Source organism: Nuphar pumila, chromosome 11 (assembly GCF_984573655.1).
Source record: "Nuphar pumila chromosome 11, dmNupPumi1.hap1.1, whole genome shotgun sequence".
NCBI lineage: Eukaryota > Viridiplantae > Streptophyta > Magnoliopsida > Nymphaeales > Nymphaeaceae > Nuphar > Nuphar pumila.
The window spans coordinates 39020453-39039421 of record NC_143259.1 but is presented as its reverse complement, the minus strand read 5'-3'; the positions used below and the strand labels follow the sequence as shown (position 1 = coordinate 39039421).

At 38.0% G+C, this 18969-nt stretch overlaps 1 protein-coding gene across 3 annotated transcripts in view; it reads left to right on the top strand.

Annotated features, from left to right (window-relative positions):
- Positions 1-5523: 5523 nt before the first annotated feature.
- Positions 5524-18969, top strand: part of LOC149822285 (SKP1-like protein 21) — a 128574-nt gene continuing 115128 nt past the window's right edge. For 2 of the 3 annotated variants that reach the window (XM_089980971.1, XM_089980969.1), the window contains exons 1-6: positions 5524-5743; positions 6062-6383; positions 6778-6993; positions 7144-7335; positions 7422-7532; positions 8023-8098. In XM_089980971.1, the coding sequence (XP_089837097.1) occupies positions 6348-6383; positions 6778-6993; positions 7144-7335; positions 7422-7532; positions 8023-8098 (631 nt within the window). In that variant the 5' untranslated portion in view covers positions 5524-5743; positions 6062-6347. Of the gene's footprint in view, positions 5744-5772; positions 5912-6061; positions 6384-6777; positions 6994-7143; positions 7336-7421; positions 7533-8022; positions 8099-18969 lie in introns of those variants that run through there. The other variant, XM_089980970.1, reaches the window with a different exon arrangement.

Below are 18969 nucleotides of genomic sequence, written 5' to 3'. Positions count from 1 at the left end.
CGCCTTCTTTCCTTCGTGAAGGTATTGTTGGATCTACTACAAGGGATCCATGTTCCTCCTCTTGTAGTTCTACCCTTAGTCATGTACGATATGTTTAGACTACGAAGAGCAGGACGAGAGGTCTATAAGAACCTCTAAACGTGTATTGACACATTGAGCTAATCCTGTTATGTTGATTTTGCTTAATAGGCAGTTTGCTCACGATTGTCTATAGGATCCGAGCACGATCAGTTGGAACAGGAATGAGTTCACTGTGGGCTCCTATAAAGTGGAAGCATTGGGATTTCCAGCGAGAGATCCGTACCCCTCTCATCGTGGTTGTACTTTTGAACAGGTACGTTGCGTATTACGATGAGTATGATGAGAGGTCTATGTCTGCCTCGAACATGCAATGGCATGTGTTTGAGATCACAAGAGTGATGTTTCTACCTTCACTGGGGATTGACCCCTTTCATCGTGATTATATTTTTGAATAGGTACGATGCGTACTGCGGTGAGTAGGATGTGAATTTTGTGCTTGCCTCGAACGCGCAATGGCGCGTATAACTCACCTAAATAATAATCATGCGCCTTCACAGGCAAGTTGCTCAATTGGGTTGAAAGACCAGAGCATGAGAATGGGACGGCGGTTAAGAAACCCCCCGTCGTGCTTATTCAGGACGGTTCATCAAGAGAGAGGATGGATGGTACAAAACTCCGATGGACAGTCATATATGGCAATCTCGGGCAAAGATCCGACCTTCCCCAGTCATCGGAGGTTAGGGGAAATCCTTTGGGCCACTTTTGCAGAAGTACGAATGCGCATCCATTGGGCCTTTGTTTGCCTTTGGGGATTTACTCTCTTGGTCACAGACCGTCCCCTTAGGAAGCGGACTCAGTCAGTCATTCGGGGTATAATAAAATACATAGCATAATGGACCCCCGAATCGATCTCGGTTGTTTCTACGTTTTGCCTTGTGCGTACCCACAACGGCCTGCTCAGTAATGAGACAAGATATAACTTATACACAGGATCATGAGATATGCATGTTGTGACGTGCGTTGCTTGCTTGCTTGTTAGCTCGATAGTTCGGTATACTACTCGTTGAGCTAGGTACGCCTGGCGAGGCGTTACCCTTGTTGGTTAAACTGCTTATGCAGTTCCTTGCTTAGTAATAACTAGCTTCTCATACTAGTTGATTGCTTATCCTGTGTGGCTTATGTATTGCTTGTGATACAATAGCTTGTGCCTCACGATTAATGTAATCACTTGTCGATGGATTGAGCCATCCTATGATACTTGTATATGTATTACGAGTGTTGTTATGAATACCTGTTTTATGCAATTGCTTTGCTTGGCTGGTGAATATACTTAGTTACTCTTCACCTATTATATATGTGGGATTGCTATAGTTGTTTGTTTAGCACTTTAATCCTTCCTGCTCTTGTGTGTAGCTGTTTGCTTTACTAGAGCCTTGCTTACTCTATAACATGTTCTGATTAGATTTGCTAATCTTGCTTGTTCCTGCTTTAGCTAGCGTTTATCTTACTTATTACAGCTTTTGCTCTTTCTTGTCCTTTGCACCCCTACTAGTCTGTTGTGAGACTGACCCATTTTCATGGGCAGATGGTGAACAGGTTGAGACAACTTGCGATGGCACGATGACGCGATGCATTCAAGGCAATGCCCTTTCCAGACGTTGCGCTCCTGGGGACTCTTTTGATAGATGTGGTACAAGGTTTCTTTGAAAGCATCTCTTTTGATTATAACTCTGCATTTCTAAAACTGTATTACCAAAATGTGGTTCTTCTTTTCATTTCAATAAAATATATATTTGAACTGCAAATCGGTTTGTAAGGGGGAATCTGCTTTTTGGTTGTAATGTGCCCAAGGTCTAGGGACTTGTTGTTTTGAACCTGATCTTCCGTTGAACTTATGTTTTAAACTATGATAAATGATTGATTTCAAAGCTTTCAACCTTTTTCATAAAAGGTTTCAAGTCCATGATTTTGGGGCGTTACATATATATATATATATATATATATATATATATATATATATATATATATATAGAGAGAGAGAGAGAGAGAGAGAGAGAGAGAGAGAGAGTAGGGAGTAGGTGCCTACCACAAGTTAAGTGGGGGGGGGGTGAGGTATTTTTCACAAATCTTGCTCCATAGATGCATTCAACATGGTTAATTTGCTAGAAAATAACACTTAGATCATATTCTTTTTATAAAAATAGTGAATTTTCAGCTTGAATATTTATAAAAATTGTAAACCATTAAATTTCCAACATTATAAAACCTTATCCAAATGTTGTAATCAAAGGATTCATGAATCCATACCTATAAACTTAACATGTAGAGCACATTATGCATTCAAGTTTGAGGAAAAAACATGAAAAAAACTCTTCAGAAGCCAGTAGGCTCTCAATAGGCATGGATCAGAGTAGGCAACTATATTCTTTTTCTCTCTCGATCTTGGTCTCTCTCTCTCTATATATACCCATATAGTTGCTAGAATATGAGAACTACCATGTGAATCGGGTATTTTTAATACTTTTTTTTTTGCAAATTTAACCATGTAGATGTGTTAGGCATGGTGAATTTGCTAGGAATCAACTGTTTGATTGTGTATTTTCAATGAAAAAATGATTTTTAGATGCTTGAATATTTATAAAGAGTATGAGCCATTGATTTTAAATCCTTAAAAATCTTGTTTATGCATCATAATCAGATGATTCAAGAGCTGGTCCTTATAAAACTAAGCATGTTCCATACAATTATATTCAAGAGTAAAGAACAAAAAAAACCATGTAAATCACGGTTCACATGGATCAAACCGCTGAACAGTTACCCTGCTGTCCCTGTGAAGAAACTGAAGACCCGACCTCAGCGAAGAATGCACAATTGTGTGTACCAAAGTCAAACATCGCATCGCGGGCTCTCTTCACTTCCGCAACCGGAATAAGGAACCTTTATTATATTTACTTTATTTGTTTTTTCCTCAAATCTGACAGCACATATGTGCTCTACATGCTAAGTTTATATGAATGCAAAAAAAAAAATCTTCACAAGCCTAGTAGGCTGGCAGTAGGCATGAATCAGAGTAGGCAGCTACTCCTACCTGGGGCGGAACCAGAAATTTTTATAGGAGGGGACGGTTCTATATAAAAGAAAATGTGAACAAATAACATATACGTGCAGGTTTCTTTAAAAAAAAGCATATACATATGAAAACTTTGTTTTAAATTTGATTAAGGAAACCATCAATGATCAAGTAGCCAAACCATTGAGAATCAGAGGACATTGTCATGTGATATGAAACAGAATTTTATTTGGGAAAGCACTGAGGAATGAAGATCAAGTAGCCAAAGCAAGAACGTTTTAAACAAGAATCAGTCTATCAATGAAATACCTATTTCTGATCATTGTAGAGTACATTTCCCATATCAGTAATCATGAGCCGCCTTTTTCTATCACAATACTACAAATCATCTTTCATTTCTAATCAAGTGTACACATGCATGCTAATTCTCTTTCATACAAAAAAGCAGAAAATGAACTTTCATCCTCATTGTCCAGACCATAAAGTGCATAAAACTTGCACGTATGAATCGACCCACAGCTTTTTTTGGAGGGGCAAAAACGAAGGTGCATAGCATATCTTAAACACCTCACCTCAACCGCTGGCTTGTTTTAGGAAACTAAGAAATAAAGAAGGAAAATGATACAAGCAATTTAACCTACGTCTATCTCTTTCCTTTAAATGAGGAGATTTTTTATTTTTTTAAGGGGGACCCATACCCACATAACTTTTAAGGGTCCAGCCCCCATGCAAGCCTTATCCCAACTTGCCACCCCATGGTTCTGCCTCTGTCCTTACTCTGTCTCGGAGAGAGAGAGAGAGAGAGAGAGAGAGAGAGAGAGAGAGAGAGAGAGAGAGCTGCTAACTACTTTTCTAGCTAACCGGGTTTTTGAAGAGTTTTTTTCATGTTTTTCTTAAATTTGACCCTACAAATGTGTTCGAGGTGGTTAATTATATGATTTTTGATAAAAAAATGATTAAGCCTTAAATATTTATGAAAAAATACTTAGACAATTGATTTTTAACACTATAAAAACCTACTTGGCTATCAAAATCAATGATCCAAGAGTTGACTCCAATAAAATCAAGCATGTAGAACATACTTGTGCAGTTAAATTTAAGAAAACATGTAAAAACCCCTTCAAAAGCCCGGTTAACTGCTGGCTAATTAAAAAAAGTGGTTAGCAACTATCATTATATATATAAAAGCAAAATAATAACTGCCTACCAATTTTCTAACTTATCACCAACCTACCACGAGCAAACGAGTTTTTTTTTTATTTTCATTTTTTTGCAAATCTGAACCTGTAGATGTGATCAACATGGTTTGTTTGCTAGAAAATGGCACTTAGATCATGTATTTTTTATAAATTTTTTTTTTTTAGTCTTAAATATTTACAAAAATTTTAGACCATCCATTTTTAAATCTTATAAAAACCTACCTGTCAATCGGAATCAAACTATCCAAGAGTTGATTCCTATAAAATCAAGCATGTAGATCCCATATGTAGGGTCAGATTTAAGTAAAACATGAAAAGAACTTTCAAAAGCCTGGTAGGCCGGCAGTCGGCCAGAAAAGTTTAGGCAGCTACCACCATACAATCATGACAAAAACTTATCTATATTGTGTATAACTAGTTATTTTCAAGACCTTTTTTTTTGCAAAACCGATCATACAAATGTGTTTAGCATAGTCCATTTGTTAGAAGTTATACTTAGATTGTTTTTCGTATGAAAAATTTAGGGTCAATGATTTTTAAACCTTGCAAAAACATAGCCATATGTTGTAATTGGACGACCCAAAAGCTGATCCAATGAGGAAGGGCATGGTCTTCCCACTAAGAGGGGGATGGTCCGCCCACTTGCACTAATCTTCAAAAAATGTATTTACAAATGTTTTCCATAAAAACCTACAAATAGACTCTTTAATCATTCTCACTTTGGTGATAGGTAGGATTTTTATAACGTAAAAGATTTCAGAAATTTCAACACTGTTGAATTTTTAAATTCTTGTAATATCCTATCTATTCATCAAAATAACTTGACCCAAATACCTATTTATAGGTTTCCAAACGTAAAGATAACAGAAGTAGATCGGCCGAAAAACATCTCTAAATAAAGCTTTTGAAAAGTGAGGACAAGTGGGTGGGCCATCCATCCATCCATACATATCTCTCTCTCTCTCTCTCTCTCTCTATATATATATATATATATATATATATATATATATATATGACGCCAGTCATCCTTCCTAGGGAAAGCAGATATCCAACGTTACCAAACTTGTACGAACTTGGGCCAGAGGTAGAGGTAGGTCCCATCCTTGGAACGTGGAAGGTCTCGATAGCTTGTGTGACTGGGAGGAGGGAGCAGCCTTCACACAACCGGTAGCAACGCCGAATTTGATAATCATTAACCAAGAATAACAAGGAAGAGAGAGAGAGAGAGAGAGAGAGAGAGAGAGAGCTAAATTGGGCAAGGAAAGGAAACAAAAACCGCCCTAATTCCGCTTCCCATTCATCCCCCAACATTTCACGACAAAATCTCTGCTCCCATTCATCCCACAACATTTCACGACAAAATCTCTGCTCCCATTCGTTATCCTCTCTCTCTCTCCACACCGGCGCGAAAACTGCTCCCGAATTTGAAAGAGCGTTCCTTTCTGGTTCACAGGTAGCCAGATCTCTCCCATTTCTCTCTCTTCATCTCCAAAACCCTCACTACTTCCCTACCACCAGAAAATTTCCCCAGAAAAACCGTGAGGTTTTCAGTTCTCTAAGCTTTTCTGGTGATGGGTATCGCCCAGAACACCTTGATTTTTTTCCCTCGATTGTGAGAAAGGTGATCAAAATTTATCGTTTCTCAAGTAGGATTTTGGGTGTTTTTGCGATGCTTGTACATATTTTTTGGTCCATATTCTTCTTCGTTTAGTTCGGTTTATGATTTTCTTGCATCTTTCATTTGTTGGTAGTTTCTTATTTCGTATTTCAGATTCTGGGTGGGCCGTTTTCTGAAGCAACCAGGATGTTGCTGCTGTGGTGGTCTGGATTGTGGTTAATGTGTTACAATAGTGCTTTTTTATAGTTGGATTTCCTTCTTTATATTGATCTTGGAAATGCCGGTTCGGAAATGCTTCATGTTGGTGAGGGACTCATTGTCGGTGTTATGAAAGCTCGTTGCAAGTGGAGGAAATGTTGATTTCAATGTCCGTCTATTGGGGATTGTTGTTCTAGTGCGCTAGCTTGTTGGCGTTGTATGAGTTCGGGAATCACTAAGAATGTCTAAAGTTGATATGACAATCATTAAAACTGAGGTATGTGATCATGCACGCTCCCAAGTTTTTAATTCTTCTGATTTCTTACATGATCTTGATACTGCATTATAATTTGGTCGGTGTGTTTTATGATGCGATTGTTATTTCATCCTTGATATTCTTGCGCTTCCAAGAAATTCGTGGTTTGTTCAGTTTTTGGGTAAAACTTAGGGTGGAATTCTTCAAGTGCATGCACTATTTGTGAATTGTTAAGCAACGCATGATGTAGATTTCATTAGTGAATTGCGATAAAGTGTCATACTCTAATCATGTTTTGTTGGTGGTGATATGTTATTGTTGGATGTACTACAATTTGTATTTAGGGCTTTAATGAAGCCAGTTTCTAATTGAGAAATGGTTCTACACTAACAATGATTTTTGGCTGTCTATGAAGTCATTTATCTGGCTTCAAACAGCCGATGGTTCAATTCAGCAAGTTGAGGAAGAGGTCGCTATGTTTTGCCCCATGATATGCCGAGAAATAGTTCAAACAGGCATGGGGTCTAGCAAGAATCTTGCCATCACACTCCCCCCTCGAGTCAATCCTGCCATATTGAGCATGATACTTGATTACTGCCGGTTTCATCAGGTTCCCGGGCATTCAAACAAGGTTTGGACTACCTCATGTTCCTGCATGTCTTGTTGAATGTTGTGTATTTAGTATTTTATGTATTACTGGCTCTTTCGTTTTCACTTAGCTTCCTCCCTTTTGCATAGGCTTGTGAAGTTTTGTCCTGAAGTTTATGCCTTATATTTCTAGGAACGAAAATCATTTGATGAGAAATTTATCCGCATGGGCACAAAGCAATTGTGTGAGCTGACATCTGCAGCTGACAGCCTTCTGTTGAAGCCTTTAGTTGACTTGACTAGCCGTGCACTTGCTCGGATGATTGAAGGGAAGACACCTGAGGAGATAAGAGCGACTTTTCATTTGCCAGATGATCTCACAGAGGTGGCTGTTGTGTTGGAGAATGTAGTTTTCTAACTTCATTCTTATGGTTTGTTCCCATTTATCTTAGCAGATAGGTCTGATTACAGGAGGAGAAGCTGGAGCCTTTGAGAAATACAGCTGATGATCCACGTATTCGACTATTAAATCGACTGTATGCTAGGAAAAGGAAAGAACTTAAGGAGAAACAAAGATTGAAGGTGAGCTGGTCCAACTTGCACTTATTACTTCTTGGAGTGCCTGTGACCAATCTTAAAGTAGATCTTTGATAAACATATGGTACCTTCTTGTGATTCTTGTTCTTTAAAATGCTACAGTATTTTTTCATGTTTATATGAAATCTATTCTGGAGCAGTTTATTGCATATACATGCTTCTGATTGATTGTTTTCTATGCATATGCACTATGCAATAACTTGGATGGAAAGCTGAACTGGTTTTTTTGTGGAGTATTGTGACTTGCTTATGATGAAAGTTCCATTTCAAAGTGTATAAGCATATCGTGTTTAAACTTTGAACTTAATAACTTTTGGTATAAGTTTCCTTTTTCACTTTGATGGATTTCAGACTCTCTAGCATATTGTGATGGTTTTCATGCTTGTGTTTGTAGCAAGAATTGTGGATGTGTGTTTTATTTTATTTATGCATTTTGGATAGACACTGGAAATAGATGAGTCCCCATCTTTTGCAGAATGTTGAAGTTGAGGAACGTGTGGATGAACGATCTGTTGATGACCTTCTATCTTTTATTAATGGAGAAGATGAAGGTGTGCACCAATTTTGTTTCCTTTTTTGGTGTTTTTTTTGGGGATATATTATGCTGAGTGGTTGATATAGAAACCTCACCTTTATCTGTTTGATAATTTCTGCACACGTTTAGAGGAAACACCTGGCTTTCTCATTGGAAAATGCATCCTTCCATTATTATTTCTAACTGTTTATAAACTGTAAACCACAAGAAAGCTAGTTAAATCATTCAAAGAAACAAGTATCAAGATTGATGTTAAACTTTGTAATCAGTCCAAGTTTGAAATGTTAATAATTAAAATTTTAATCACAAAATATTAATTGCATATTCAGTTGTCAACAGGCTTTGTGTTGATTTTCTTGGATGCATGTTTTATTGTAGTTTTGTGTGTGAAAGTATCTCCAACAAGATACTACGAACAATATTATAATATTCTTGGAAATAAATGCGTATACAAACGCCCAACAAGAACACTTGAAACACTTGTGCACACAATGCACAACACAAACTCACAAATGCACAAATACGAACCCAAAAGTCATAAGTTCCACTAACACAAGCTTGGGCTATAATCCCAAAGCCTTAAAAAAATACAATGGATGAGGACCCTTTATATGGGGCTTGGAGAGACCCTTGGACGGGCTCCCACATAGTCGTTGGAGCCCCTCCAACGGTCACAAATGTGACCATTGGAGGGGCCCAACGACTAGTGGTGGCCCCCCCAAGGTACAAAGTACAAAGGGTACAAAAAAGGAAAAAGAGAAAAAAGAGAAAAATAAAAAGGGAAAAAATAAAATACATATTCAAGAAATGAATATGTGCAAAAATGAGAAAAAGACTAAACTACCCCTACGGCTAAATAATAGAAATATATATTTTATATATATAATAAGTAGATACATATACATATATATTAATATATGTATATGTATTACCTTATATATATAATATATATATATAACATTACATGATTTGATTACATAATTTAACACCCCCCCTCAAACTTAGGGCAGGATGACCGAAAGTTTGCTAAGAAGAAAGTTGAAGCGCGGAGCACACAAAGCTTTAGTGAAGAAATCCGCCAACTGATATTCTGATGTGACATATGGAAGGTCAATGATTCCTTTGAGATACGCCTCACGAACATAATGACAATTCATTTCTATGTGTTTGGTCCGCTCATGAAAAATGTGATTTTTAGCAATATAAATCGCACTTTTGTTGTCACAGCATATCTTGGTGGCCCTTCTATTGTGATCTCCATATCTTCCAACAATAGATGGATCCATACAATTTCCATAGTAGTAGTCGTCATGGCACGATATTCGGCTTCAGTTGATGATAGAAACACTTTTTGCTGCTTCTTACATCTCCATGAAATCAACGAATCTCCTAAGAACACATAAACCAGTGATAGAGTGACGGTTATTTGGGTCACCTCCCCAATTAGAGTCAGTATACGCAATTAATTTTAAATCAAAGGAAGAGGACAAGAAAACTCCCTTATTTAGAGTGCTCTTTATGTAACTTACGACTCGTAAGATAGCACTCATGTGAACGGAGGTTGGTGCATGCTGAAACTGACTTGCCGTATGAACTGCATGTGAGATATCTGGTCTTGTAATACTTAGATACATCAACGATCCTACAAGTTGTCTGTAGGGAGTAGGATCGGAGAGAAGGACACCATCATCATTCTTCATTTTAGCTCCTACTATAGCAGGAGTTTCACAAACCTTATCATCAGTAATACCTGACCTATCAATAATTTCAGACGCAAGCTTACTTTGAGACAAAAAATAACCTTTATAAGAGTAAGCTACTTCAATACCCAAAAAATAAGTTAGAAAACCCAAGTCAGACATTTCAAACTTATCCTTTAAAATTGATTTTATTCTTTTAACCCCTTTAGAATCACTTCCGGTTATAAGCATATCATCCACATATAGAAGTAAAATAACAATCCCTGCAAGATGAAAAACCATTTTCTATCATTACAGAGTTAAACCTATCATACCAAGCCTTAGGGGCTTGTTTTAAGCCATAAGAGGCTTTCCTAAGGCGAAGCACCTTCCCTTTGGGAGTCTCCATTCCAGGTGGAGCATCCATGCAAACCTCTTCATTCAAATCATCATTTAGAAAAGCATTCTTAACATCCATTTGATAAATGTTCCATTTGTTGATAGAAGCAACAAAGATGAGACATCGGACAATTACCGTTTGAGCAACGGGTGCAAAAGTTTCTTCATAGTCAATCCCATACTCTTGACTATACCCTTTAGCAACTAATTGAGCTTTGTATCTCTCCAGAGATCCATCGCTCTTAGTCTTAACCTTAAATACCCAATGACAACCTATGATTTTCTTTCCAATAGGTAGAGTTTGGAATTCCCACGTCTTTTGTAATAACTGGGAAATCTAGAGGTTTTGGGCCTAGGATTCATTACCCAGATCCAAAAGAATTAGATAAGTTAGATATTAAATATATATATAGTTACTAAATAAATAAAAAAAGGTGTATTTTGGGTTGAATCCACAGTTGGACCCAAATGGATCCAACTGTGGATCTGACAGTTCACTGCCAACCCGGATCCATGCTAGGATGGATCCAACACTATAAAGCTGACTCGGATCCACGTTAGAGTGGATTCGGTATCGCAGGTCACGGGGTTCGGACCCGGACCCGACCCTCTATTAATAAAATGTTGATTATAAGAATCGTACCTAGGGCACGATTCTTGCTAAAGAAAATCAAGAAGGGGGGAGGAGGGGGTTACAGAAGGTAACCGACCCCGTCGTTCTCTGAGAGAGGGGGGTTCGCTCGATAAAAAGGGGATTGGAGAGGGTCTCGCCCCTCTTCCTCCCACTATGTCTCTCTCTCTCTGTATCCCACCTCTCTTCTCTCTATCGTTTTCGCGCGCGACTGCAAGGCCACTGGAACCGGCTCCATCGCAATCATCGCACGACCAGGGACAGTCGGCGCTACTGAGATCATTGCAGCAGCCACCACCTCGCCGAAAAAAGGGGGGGGGGGGTTCGCTCGATAAAAAGGGGATTGGAGAGGGTCTCGTCCCTCTTCCTCCCACTACGTCTCTCTCTCTCTCTCTCTGTATCCCTTGTCTCTCTCGTTTTCACGCGTGACTGCAAGGCCACCAGAACCGGCTCCATCACAGTCATCGCACGACCAGGGACAGTCGACGCTACTGAGATCACTGCAGCAGCCACCACCTTGCCGGAAAAAGGTAGGGTTACTGTGCATTTTCTTGTTGGGAAGGTCATGGGTCTCGCATGCCGTGTGGGTCGTCCAGAAACCCCAAATCAATTGAGTTGGGGGGTTTCGGCTTCTGCAAAACCCCGAGTGATGTAGGATTCTGTGCCTCTTTTTGTAGGTATCGACTGACATTGGTGTGTGATTGGGTCTGTCAAGGGAAGGGAATCTGATCTTTCTCATTTTTCGATGAGATTCTTGGCTACCGAAAAACACAGGTCTGTGAGTTGGGGTTTTCGGTAGTCGTGATTTTCGATTTGGGGGTTTTCTTGCTTAACCCTAACTTGGAAAATCCCAAATCAAACCGATTTGGGATTTCGGTTGAAGCTTTGGTTAGCCCAGCGGTGGGGTTTCCGATTTCTTGGATTTGATAACCCCAGATTTGGGGATTTCCTATTTGGGAGCCGATAAACCTAGATTTTTGAAGAGGGGAATCCGATTCTTGGTGTTGGGTGACATATTTGAAGGTTCGTTCCGTTCCAGTGATTGCTTGTTACATACACTAAATTCTTACAGTATTGATACGTGTATTGGGTTGAGTCATTGCGTAAAAAAAAATCCTGTGTCATGAAATGTTCAACGATTTTCCTTATATGTATATTTGTTATTGGAATAATATGCATGTTCTTGAGGATTCAATGTCATTTAGTAATCTTCGTTCTATTACACAAAGTATTAAGGATACTAATTTAATTTACCTTCCTGGTTCACAAAAGGCATATGCTTAACATGAGACAGCAATTTGGTGTTACCATTTCACTTCTTTCCTATTATGCTGTTAGTGCTGTGTATATGTTCATCATTCTTTTTCTCTTTTGGTTCATTTACTTTTAATTAATGGCGATGCATTTAGCCACTGAACCAACTCTCAACTCAGGTTGTAGGATCCCTCTCAGACTGAGTATAAATCTCGGGATACACAGATTTATGAATAGGTTTTGATATCCATGCTTGTGTAAGGTTGTCACTAGTTAGTGTATATCTGGTTTGACAGTAATGTGTTTGATGCATTTAAAACAAACAAACAAACAAACAATAGCATCCTTATGTTAGTTCTTGACATCCGAATGTTTCTGTTTCATTCTGACAAACCAAGCATCCTTATGTTAATTATTGATTAGCTGAATGGGTTCATTTCATTTGGACAAACAGAACAACATGATATGAATTCTTGATTAGCCCAATGTGGATGTTTCATTCAAAAAAGTATATGCTCATTTATATTAAATCCTGTTAACCGAGTCTGATGTTTATTCATATTGAATATAAACATGTTAAGTTAATTCCTGCTAACAGATGGTGATTATTTTATTTTGTAAAACATGACATCTGTATGCTCATTTCATGTCAGTCAAATAGTGTGTAGCTCGATCAGCCTTGTTAACTGTTATCTTTGAGGGTTTTGATTCAAGTGATCAGCATGTACTTGACAATATATATATATATATATATATATATATATATATATATATATATATATATATATATATATATTGATTTGAACTCGAAATGTCTAATGAATTGGTCCAATTGATTTGAGGTTGATGAACTAGACATTTATAGATATAGACAAACACCTATAAGGTCAAAACCTTGATCAAATTTTTTGAATCTCTTAGGCTCTTATGTATTTAAACAGTTGCACCCGCATGAATAATTATACTATGTGGGTTACATCTACAGTTATAAATGCTGCACCCAGTTGCTGTTTGGGCTCTATAGGGTTCTTTAAATTTCATTCTTCCAGGTTTCTCTAATGCTCTGAATGATCTACATGGAATACCACGTGCTTAAACTGCTTTTTGTTGGAAAATGTATGATTTGACTTGCTTGTATGCAACATGTTAATTGTGTATGAATGAGGTTGTTATATTGGTTCCAAACACATGATGGTGGGCTTAATCTGAGGGATGGAGTTCTCCTTATGCTTTAGTTTGGATTTAGCCTGATGGATATGAATGCATGTCTGTTAATAAGTTGTTACAAAGTTTGTTTTGGTACAGGTGCATACATGATATGAATGTGTGCAACCCTGAAATTCAATCCCTAGGTCTGGGTTATGTTCATGTGTGTGAATGCTAATATATGTTATGAATGAAAAGTTTTATGTGCTTATATTTATGGGACATGTTTAATTATTGTGCATTTATGAATTGGTTTCAAGTACATGTGCATACATGAAATCGATGTGTTTGGCATGTACAATCATGCATAAATGTTCTCATGTACTTATGAATTATGGATGAATGCATGTGTGTTAAGTGATTACATGAACACACTTGCACATAGATGGTGAACACATGCATATGACTGTGGTAACTCATGTACATTGTTAAATTGGTTTGGATGGATCTGCCTTTGGAATCATGTTGGTATCATTGCATACATTGCAAATTGTTATGATTTTTGCATACGATGCATCGATGGTCTAAATGAATCATCAGAGGCCTGGAGAGCCTTGAGCTTTGGTTGCTTTTTCTTTAATTGTTTAAATGCATCGCAAAAATCACATTTATACTATGGTTTTAATTACACTGTTCTATTATTGTCACGGGTGGTAGACCGTGAAGAGCTGCGCATGCTGATTTGTGAGCTTATGGTTGCATGTTGATTTGCAAGCCTATGTTATTAATTTTGCATGTTGATTTTCAAATATAATTTTATTGCTCTATATTGCACTGTTCTATGTGGTTCCACGGGTGGGAGTCCCGTGATGGTTCTCGCAGGGGTAGATGCGAGATTTTGCCTTGTTTTTGTATGTTGAATTGCAAAACTCAATAATTGGCTCTTAATAAAAAGATAATGAAAAAAAGAACAATGTAATATACGTTCTGAGATTTGCTATCTGGAGAATAAAGATCTTAGAGATCCGGTCTTGGGGAGACTGTGAGAATACAAAAACTCCGTGCTGAAATTTGGTCCCCTGAACTCGATATTGAGGTTCCTTCTCCTGGCCACGGTTTTAGGGAAAGTCCGCCACTTTACCTGGGGGTGGTGTGTTTGACACAACTGTTGTTTTTGGTACCAAGGAAGTGACACTTGTGGGCGTGGGGTGTCCCTGGTGTCCCCGATATTAGATGTGGATGTTTAATGTTCCGAAGGTGATTCGGTCGAGGGCTAAGTTTGAAACCCAGTAATAAAATACAAATTTGTGTGCTAAGTTACCCTGAGAATCTAACTTAACCTCGGAGATTGTACCCGTTGGGTGTATCCGCGGGTAATGGTAATTAAAAAGAGTAACTTAAAGTTGTAGGCATTTAATAGGACATGCATATGGAAAAAGGAACTTTTATGAAAGATGATAAAGTGTATGCATTGCACATAAATGATGCATATTCATGCTATGCATTAGAACATGCATATGTTATATGTTCCCTTAATTGTTATATGTTTGGTGGATACATGATGTTTAACTTCGAATGCATGTTAAATGCCCAATTCTACTTGAATTGTAATTCGTAGTATTGATTAATGTTCTTTTATGCCTAATAGATGCACCATGTTGTATGAATGCTTACCTGAATTATGTAATTGTCATAATTGCATTCCTCTGAATCATTACATAAATTCGTATTTATGGTTATGCGACATTTAAATATTGTTAATGATGTTACCTGTCAGTTAGCTTCTGATAAATTATTGACTATCGTAGCGTGAATCTCTACTTATTCTTCTATATGTTGAAAATCTCCCTTGACACCCACATCACATATTAGATTCATGATATACCTGCATTAAAAGTTATATTAATTCCTACTTAGACAGTTGCAGTCTAATTCCTATAAATTTATCATTTTTCAAGTAATGAATACAGTATATGAGCGGCTGCGGGATAAGGCTTCGATCGAGATTTTGGATTTACTGTTTCAGGGATAGTTCGAGAAACTCTGATGTTAATTTTCATTGATATTGAAATGAAAAAAATGTTTTGGTCTTGCTTCCCCTGTAATGTTTCAGAATACTTAACCTTATAGTATTACTTGTTTCCGTTGTTTAAAAAAAAAATTCCTCAAAATTTGGGTTAAGGTTTTGGGGCGTTACAGTTATGGTATCAGAGCATGGGAACACTAAATCTAAGATCACGATCGCGCCACACCCTGCAAGCGCTCTGTGAGTATAATTTATTTTGTTTTGTTATTAGTCATGTTACTTGTTCTTTTTATTGTGATGCTCATATTAACATATAGGTGAATTCACGCTTATAATTAATTAATTTTGACCTACCAGGTGAATGATGTATCACGCCTACATAGTTTCATTGTAAATGATTGCATTATAATTGTCTGAATGGATTTATCATACATGATTGATGTTTGTATCATGGATATTCGACTAAATTTCTTAGTAAACATGTGCGTGTATTGTCCTCATCCTTATATGTTGGGAGCCTGCATACATACGCTCATCCTTGGGAATACCAAACCCCTCAGACTACGATCTCTACGGGAATCTTGCAATGGAATTTTCAGGACAAAATTCTTTTTAGGGGGGAATGATGTAATAACTGAAAAATCTAGAGGTTTTGGGCTTAGGATTCATTACCCAAATCCAAAAGAATTAGATAAGTAAGATATTAAAATATATATATATATATATAGTTACTAAATAAATAAATAAAAAGTGTATTTTGGGTCGAATCCACAGTTGGACCCAAATGAATCCAACTGTGGATCTGCCAGTTCACTGCCAACCCGGATCCATGCTAGGATGGATCCAACACTATAAAGCTGACTCGGATCCACGTTAGAGTGGATTCGGTATCGTGGGTCACGGGGTTCGGACCTGGACCCGACCCTCTATTAATAAAGCGTTGATTATAAGAATCGTACCTAGGGCACGATTCTTGCTAAAGAAAATCAAGAAGGGGGGAGGAGGGGGTTACAGAAGGTAACCGACCCCGTCATTCTCTGAGAGTGGGGGGTTTCGCTCGATAAAAAGGGGATTAGAGAGGGTCTTGCCCCTCTTCCTCCCACTATGTCTCTCTCTCTCTCTATCCCATCTCTCTTCTCTCTCTCATTTTCGCGCGCGACTGCAAGGCCACCGGAACCGGCTCCATCGCAGTCATCGCATGACCAGGGACAGTCGGCGCTACTGAGATCACTGCAACAACCACCACCTCGTCGGAAAAAGGTAGGGTTACTGTGCATTTTCTTGTTGGGAAGGTCATGGGTCTCGTATGCCGTGTGGGTCATCCAGAAACCCCAAATGAATTGAGTTGGGGGGTTTCGGCTTCTTCAAAAACCCGAGTGATATAGGATTCTGTGCCTCTTTTTGTAGGTATCGACTAACATCGGTGTGTGATTGGGTCTGTCAAGGGAAGGGAACCTGATCTTTCTCATTTTTCGATGAGATTCTTGGCTACCGGAAAATGCCCCTGGGTGCGTTGACCGCACCCAGGGTCGCGTTGTCCGCACCCGCACGTGCACCCGCACGCGCAGCCGCGTCGGGTCGATGCGGGTGCGACACCTGCTTTGTCGAGTCCCTGTTACTTAGGATATATGTTATAGGTTCTCTTAAATCTTCTTCATTACTATGTTGAGGTACCAAGGGAAGAGGAGGGGAACTATCTTCATTTTCATTGATGTCATTTGGAGTAAAACCATCATCACTATCCTCATTGTCATCATCATTAGCTAACATTTCAAATAGGAAAGAATAATCCATGTTATCTTCACAGGATTCACCTTTTTCAAAACCATTAACATTTTTCAGAAAACTCACATTTCTGGAGACATACAACTTATCATTCTTGATATCATAACAACGAAACCCCTTATGGGTTTCGGAATATCCAAGAAAAGCACAGGGAATCGCTTTACGTGAGAGCTTATCATAAAGCTTTTACAACCAAATATTCTTAATCGACTATAGTCATGTTCTTTAGTATAGAGTTTTTCAAAAGGCGAGATATTGTTCAAGTTTTTAGAGGGTAGCCGATTTATCAGATAAACAGATGCAAGAGCAACTTCAGCCCAAAAACCTTTTGGGATGTTTTGAGAGACCAACAAAGTTCGGGTTGTCTCTATTATATGTCTATGCTTTCTTTCGGCTAACCCGTTTTCTTGAGGGTTTTTTGGACAAGATCTTTAGTGGAGAATACCATAATTTTCAAGGTAGTTTTTGAAATCATTTGAAATGTATTCTCCACCTGAGTCAGTTCTAAAAATTTTGAGATTCTCATTAAATTGATTCTTAATCATCATATGATAGGTTTTAAAAGTTGAAAAAACCTCATATTTGTGTTTAAGAAAATAAATCCAACAATATCTCGTATAATCGTCAACAAAAATAACATAATAAGCAAATCCACCTTTTGATAAAACTGGTGCCGGACCCCATATATTAGAATGTTCAATTTCAAACAGTCTAGTTGTAAACGTAGATCTTTGAAAGAAAGGTAATTTTTTCATTTTCCCAAGTATACAATCATTACAAGTGAAATCACATTTGCATAAACTTTTGACAAAAGGCAAATGGAATTTTTTTACAATATTTGGATGTCCAAGTCTTTTGTGCCATACATTAATATCTCTTTGGACAACATTACAAAAAGGATTCTTTGGAACTTGAAAGGAATCAACATAGTAAAGATCACCTTTCCTAGAGCCTTCCCCAATCAATCTCTCGAACTGGCGATCCTGTATCCAACATTTGTTAGATGAGAATTTTATATCACACCCATGATCTGAGAGTTGAGAACAACAACAACAACAACAACAACAACAACAACAACAACAACAACAACAATAACAACAACAACAACAACAACAACAACAACAACAACTACTACGCCTTCATCCCAAAACAATTGAGGTCGGCGATATGAACCAAAAAAGAAAATCATTCTGGGTCTTCCATATGAATCCTTCTCCTCTAATCATTTCTATCCAATGCCATGTCCTCGGTGAGGTTCAAAGCATTCATATCCTTTCCTATCACCTCCATCCATGTCTTCCTAGGCCTACCCTGACCTCTTTTAACTGATATATTTTCCCATTTCTCCATCCTTCTAACTGGAGCATCATTAGGCCTTTGCCGAATATGTCCAAACTACCATAAATGATTCTCTCTCATCTTATTTTCAATGGGTGCAACGCCTACCTTCTTACGTATCTCCTCGTTCTGAATCTTATCTTTTATTGTATTTCCACACATCCATCTCAGCATACACATCTCAGCTACACTCATTTTTTGAATATGATGTCTCTTGGCAGCCCAACATTCCGTACCATATAGTAAAGTGGGCCTAATAGTCGTTCGATAAAACTTTCCCTTCAACCGCAATGGCATTCTACGATCGCACAACACTCCAGTTGTACTTTTCCATTTCATCCACCCAACCTTTATTCTATGATTTACATCTCCATCAATTTCTCCATACTTTTGAATGATAGATCCCAAATATTTGAAACAATCATCCACCGGTATTTCTTGCTCACCAAGCTTCACTACACTCCCATCACTACTTCGTTGCTTACTAAACCGACATTCCATGTATTCTGTCTTACTTTTACTCAACTTAAAACCTCTTGCTTCCAATGTCTGTCTCCATAATTCTAACTTAGCATTAACCCCAACTCTAGACTCATCAATTAAAACAATATCATCAGCAAACAACATAC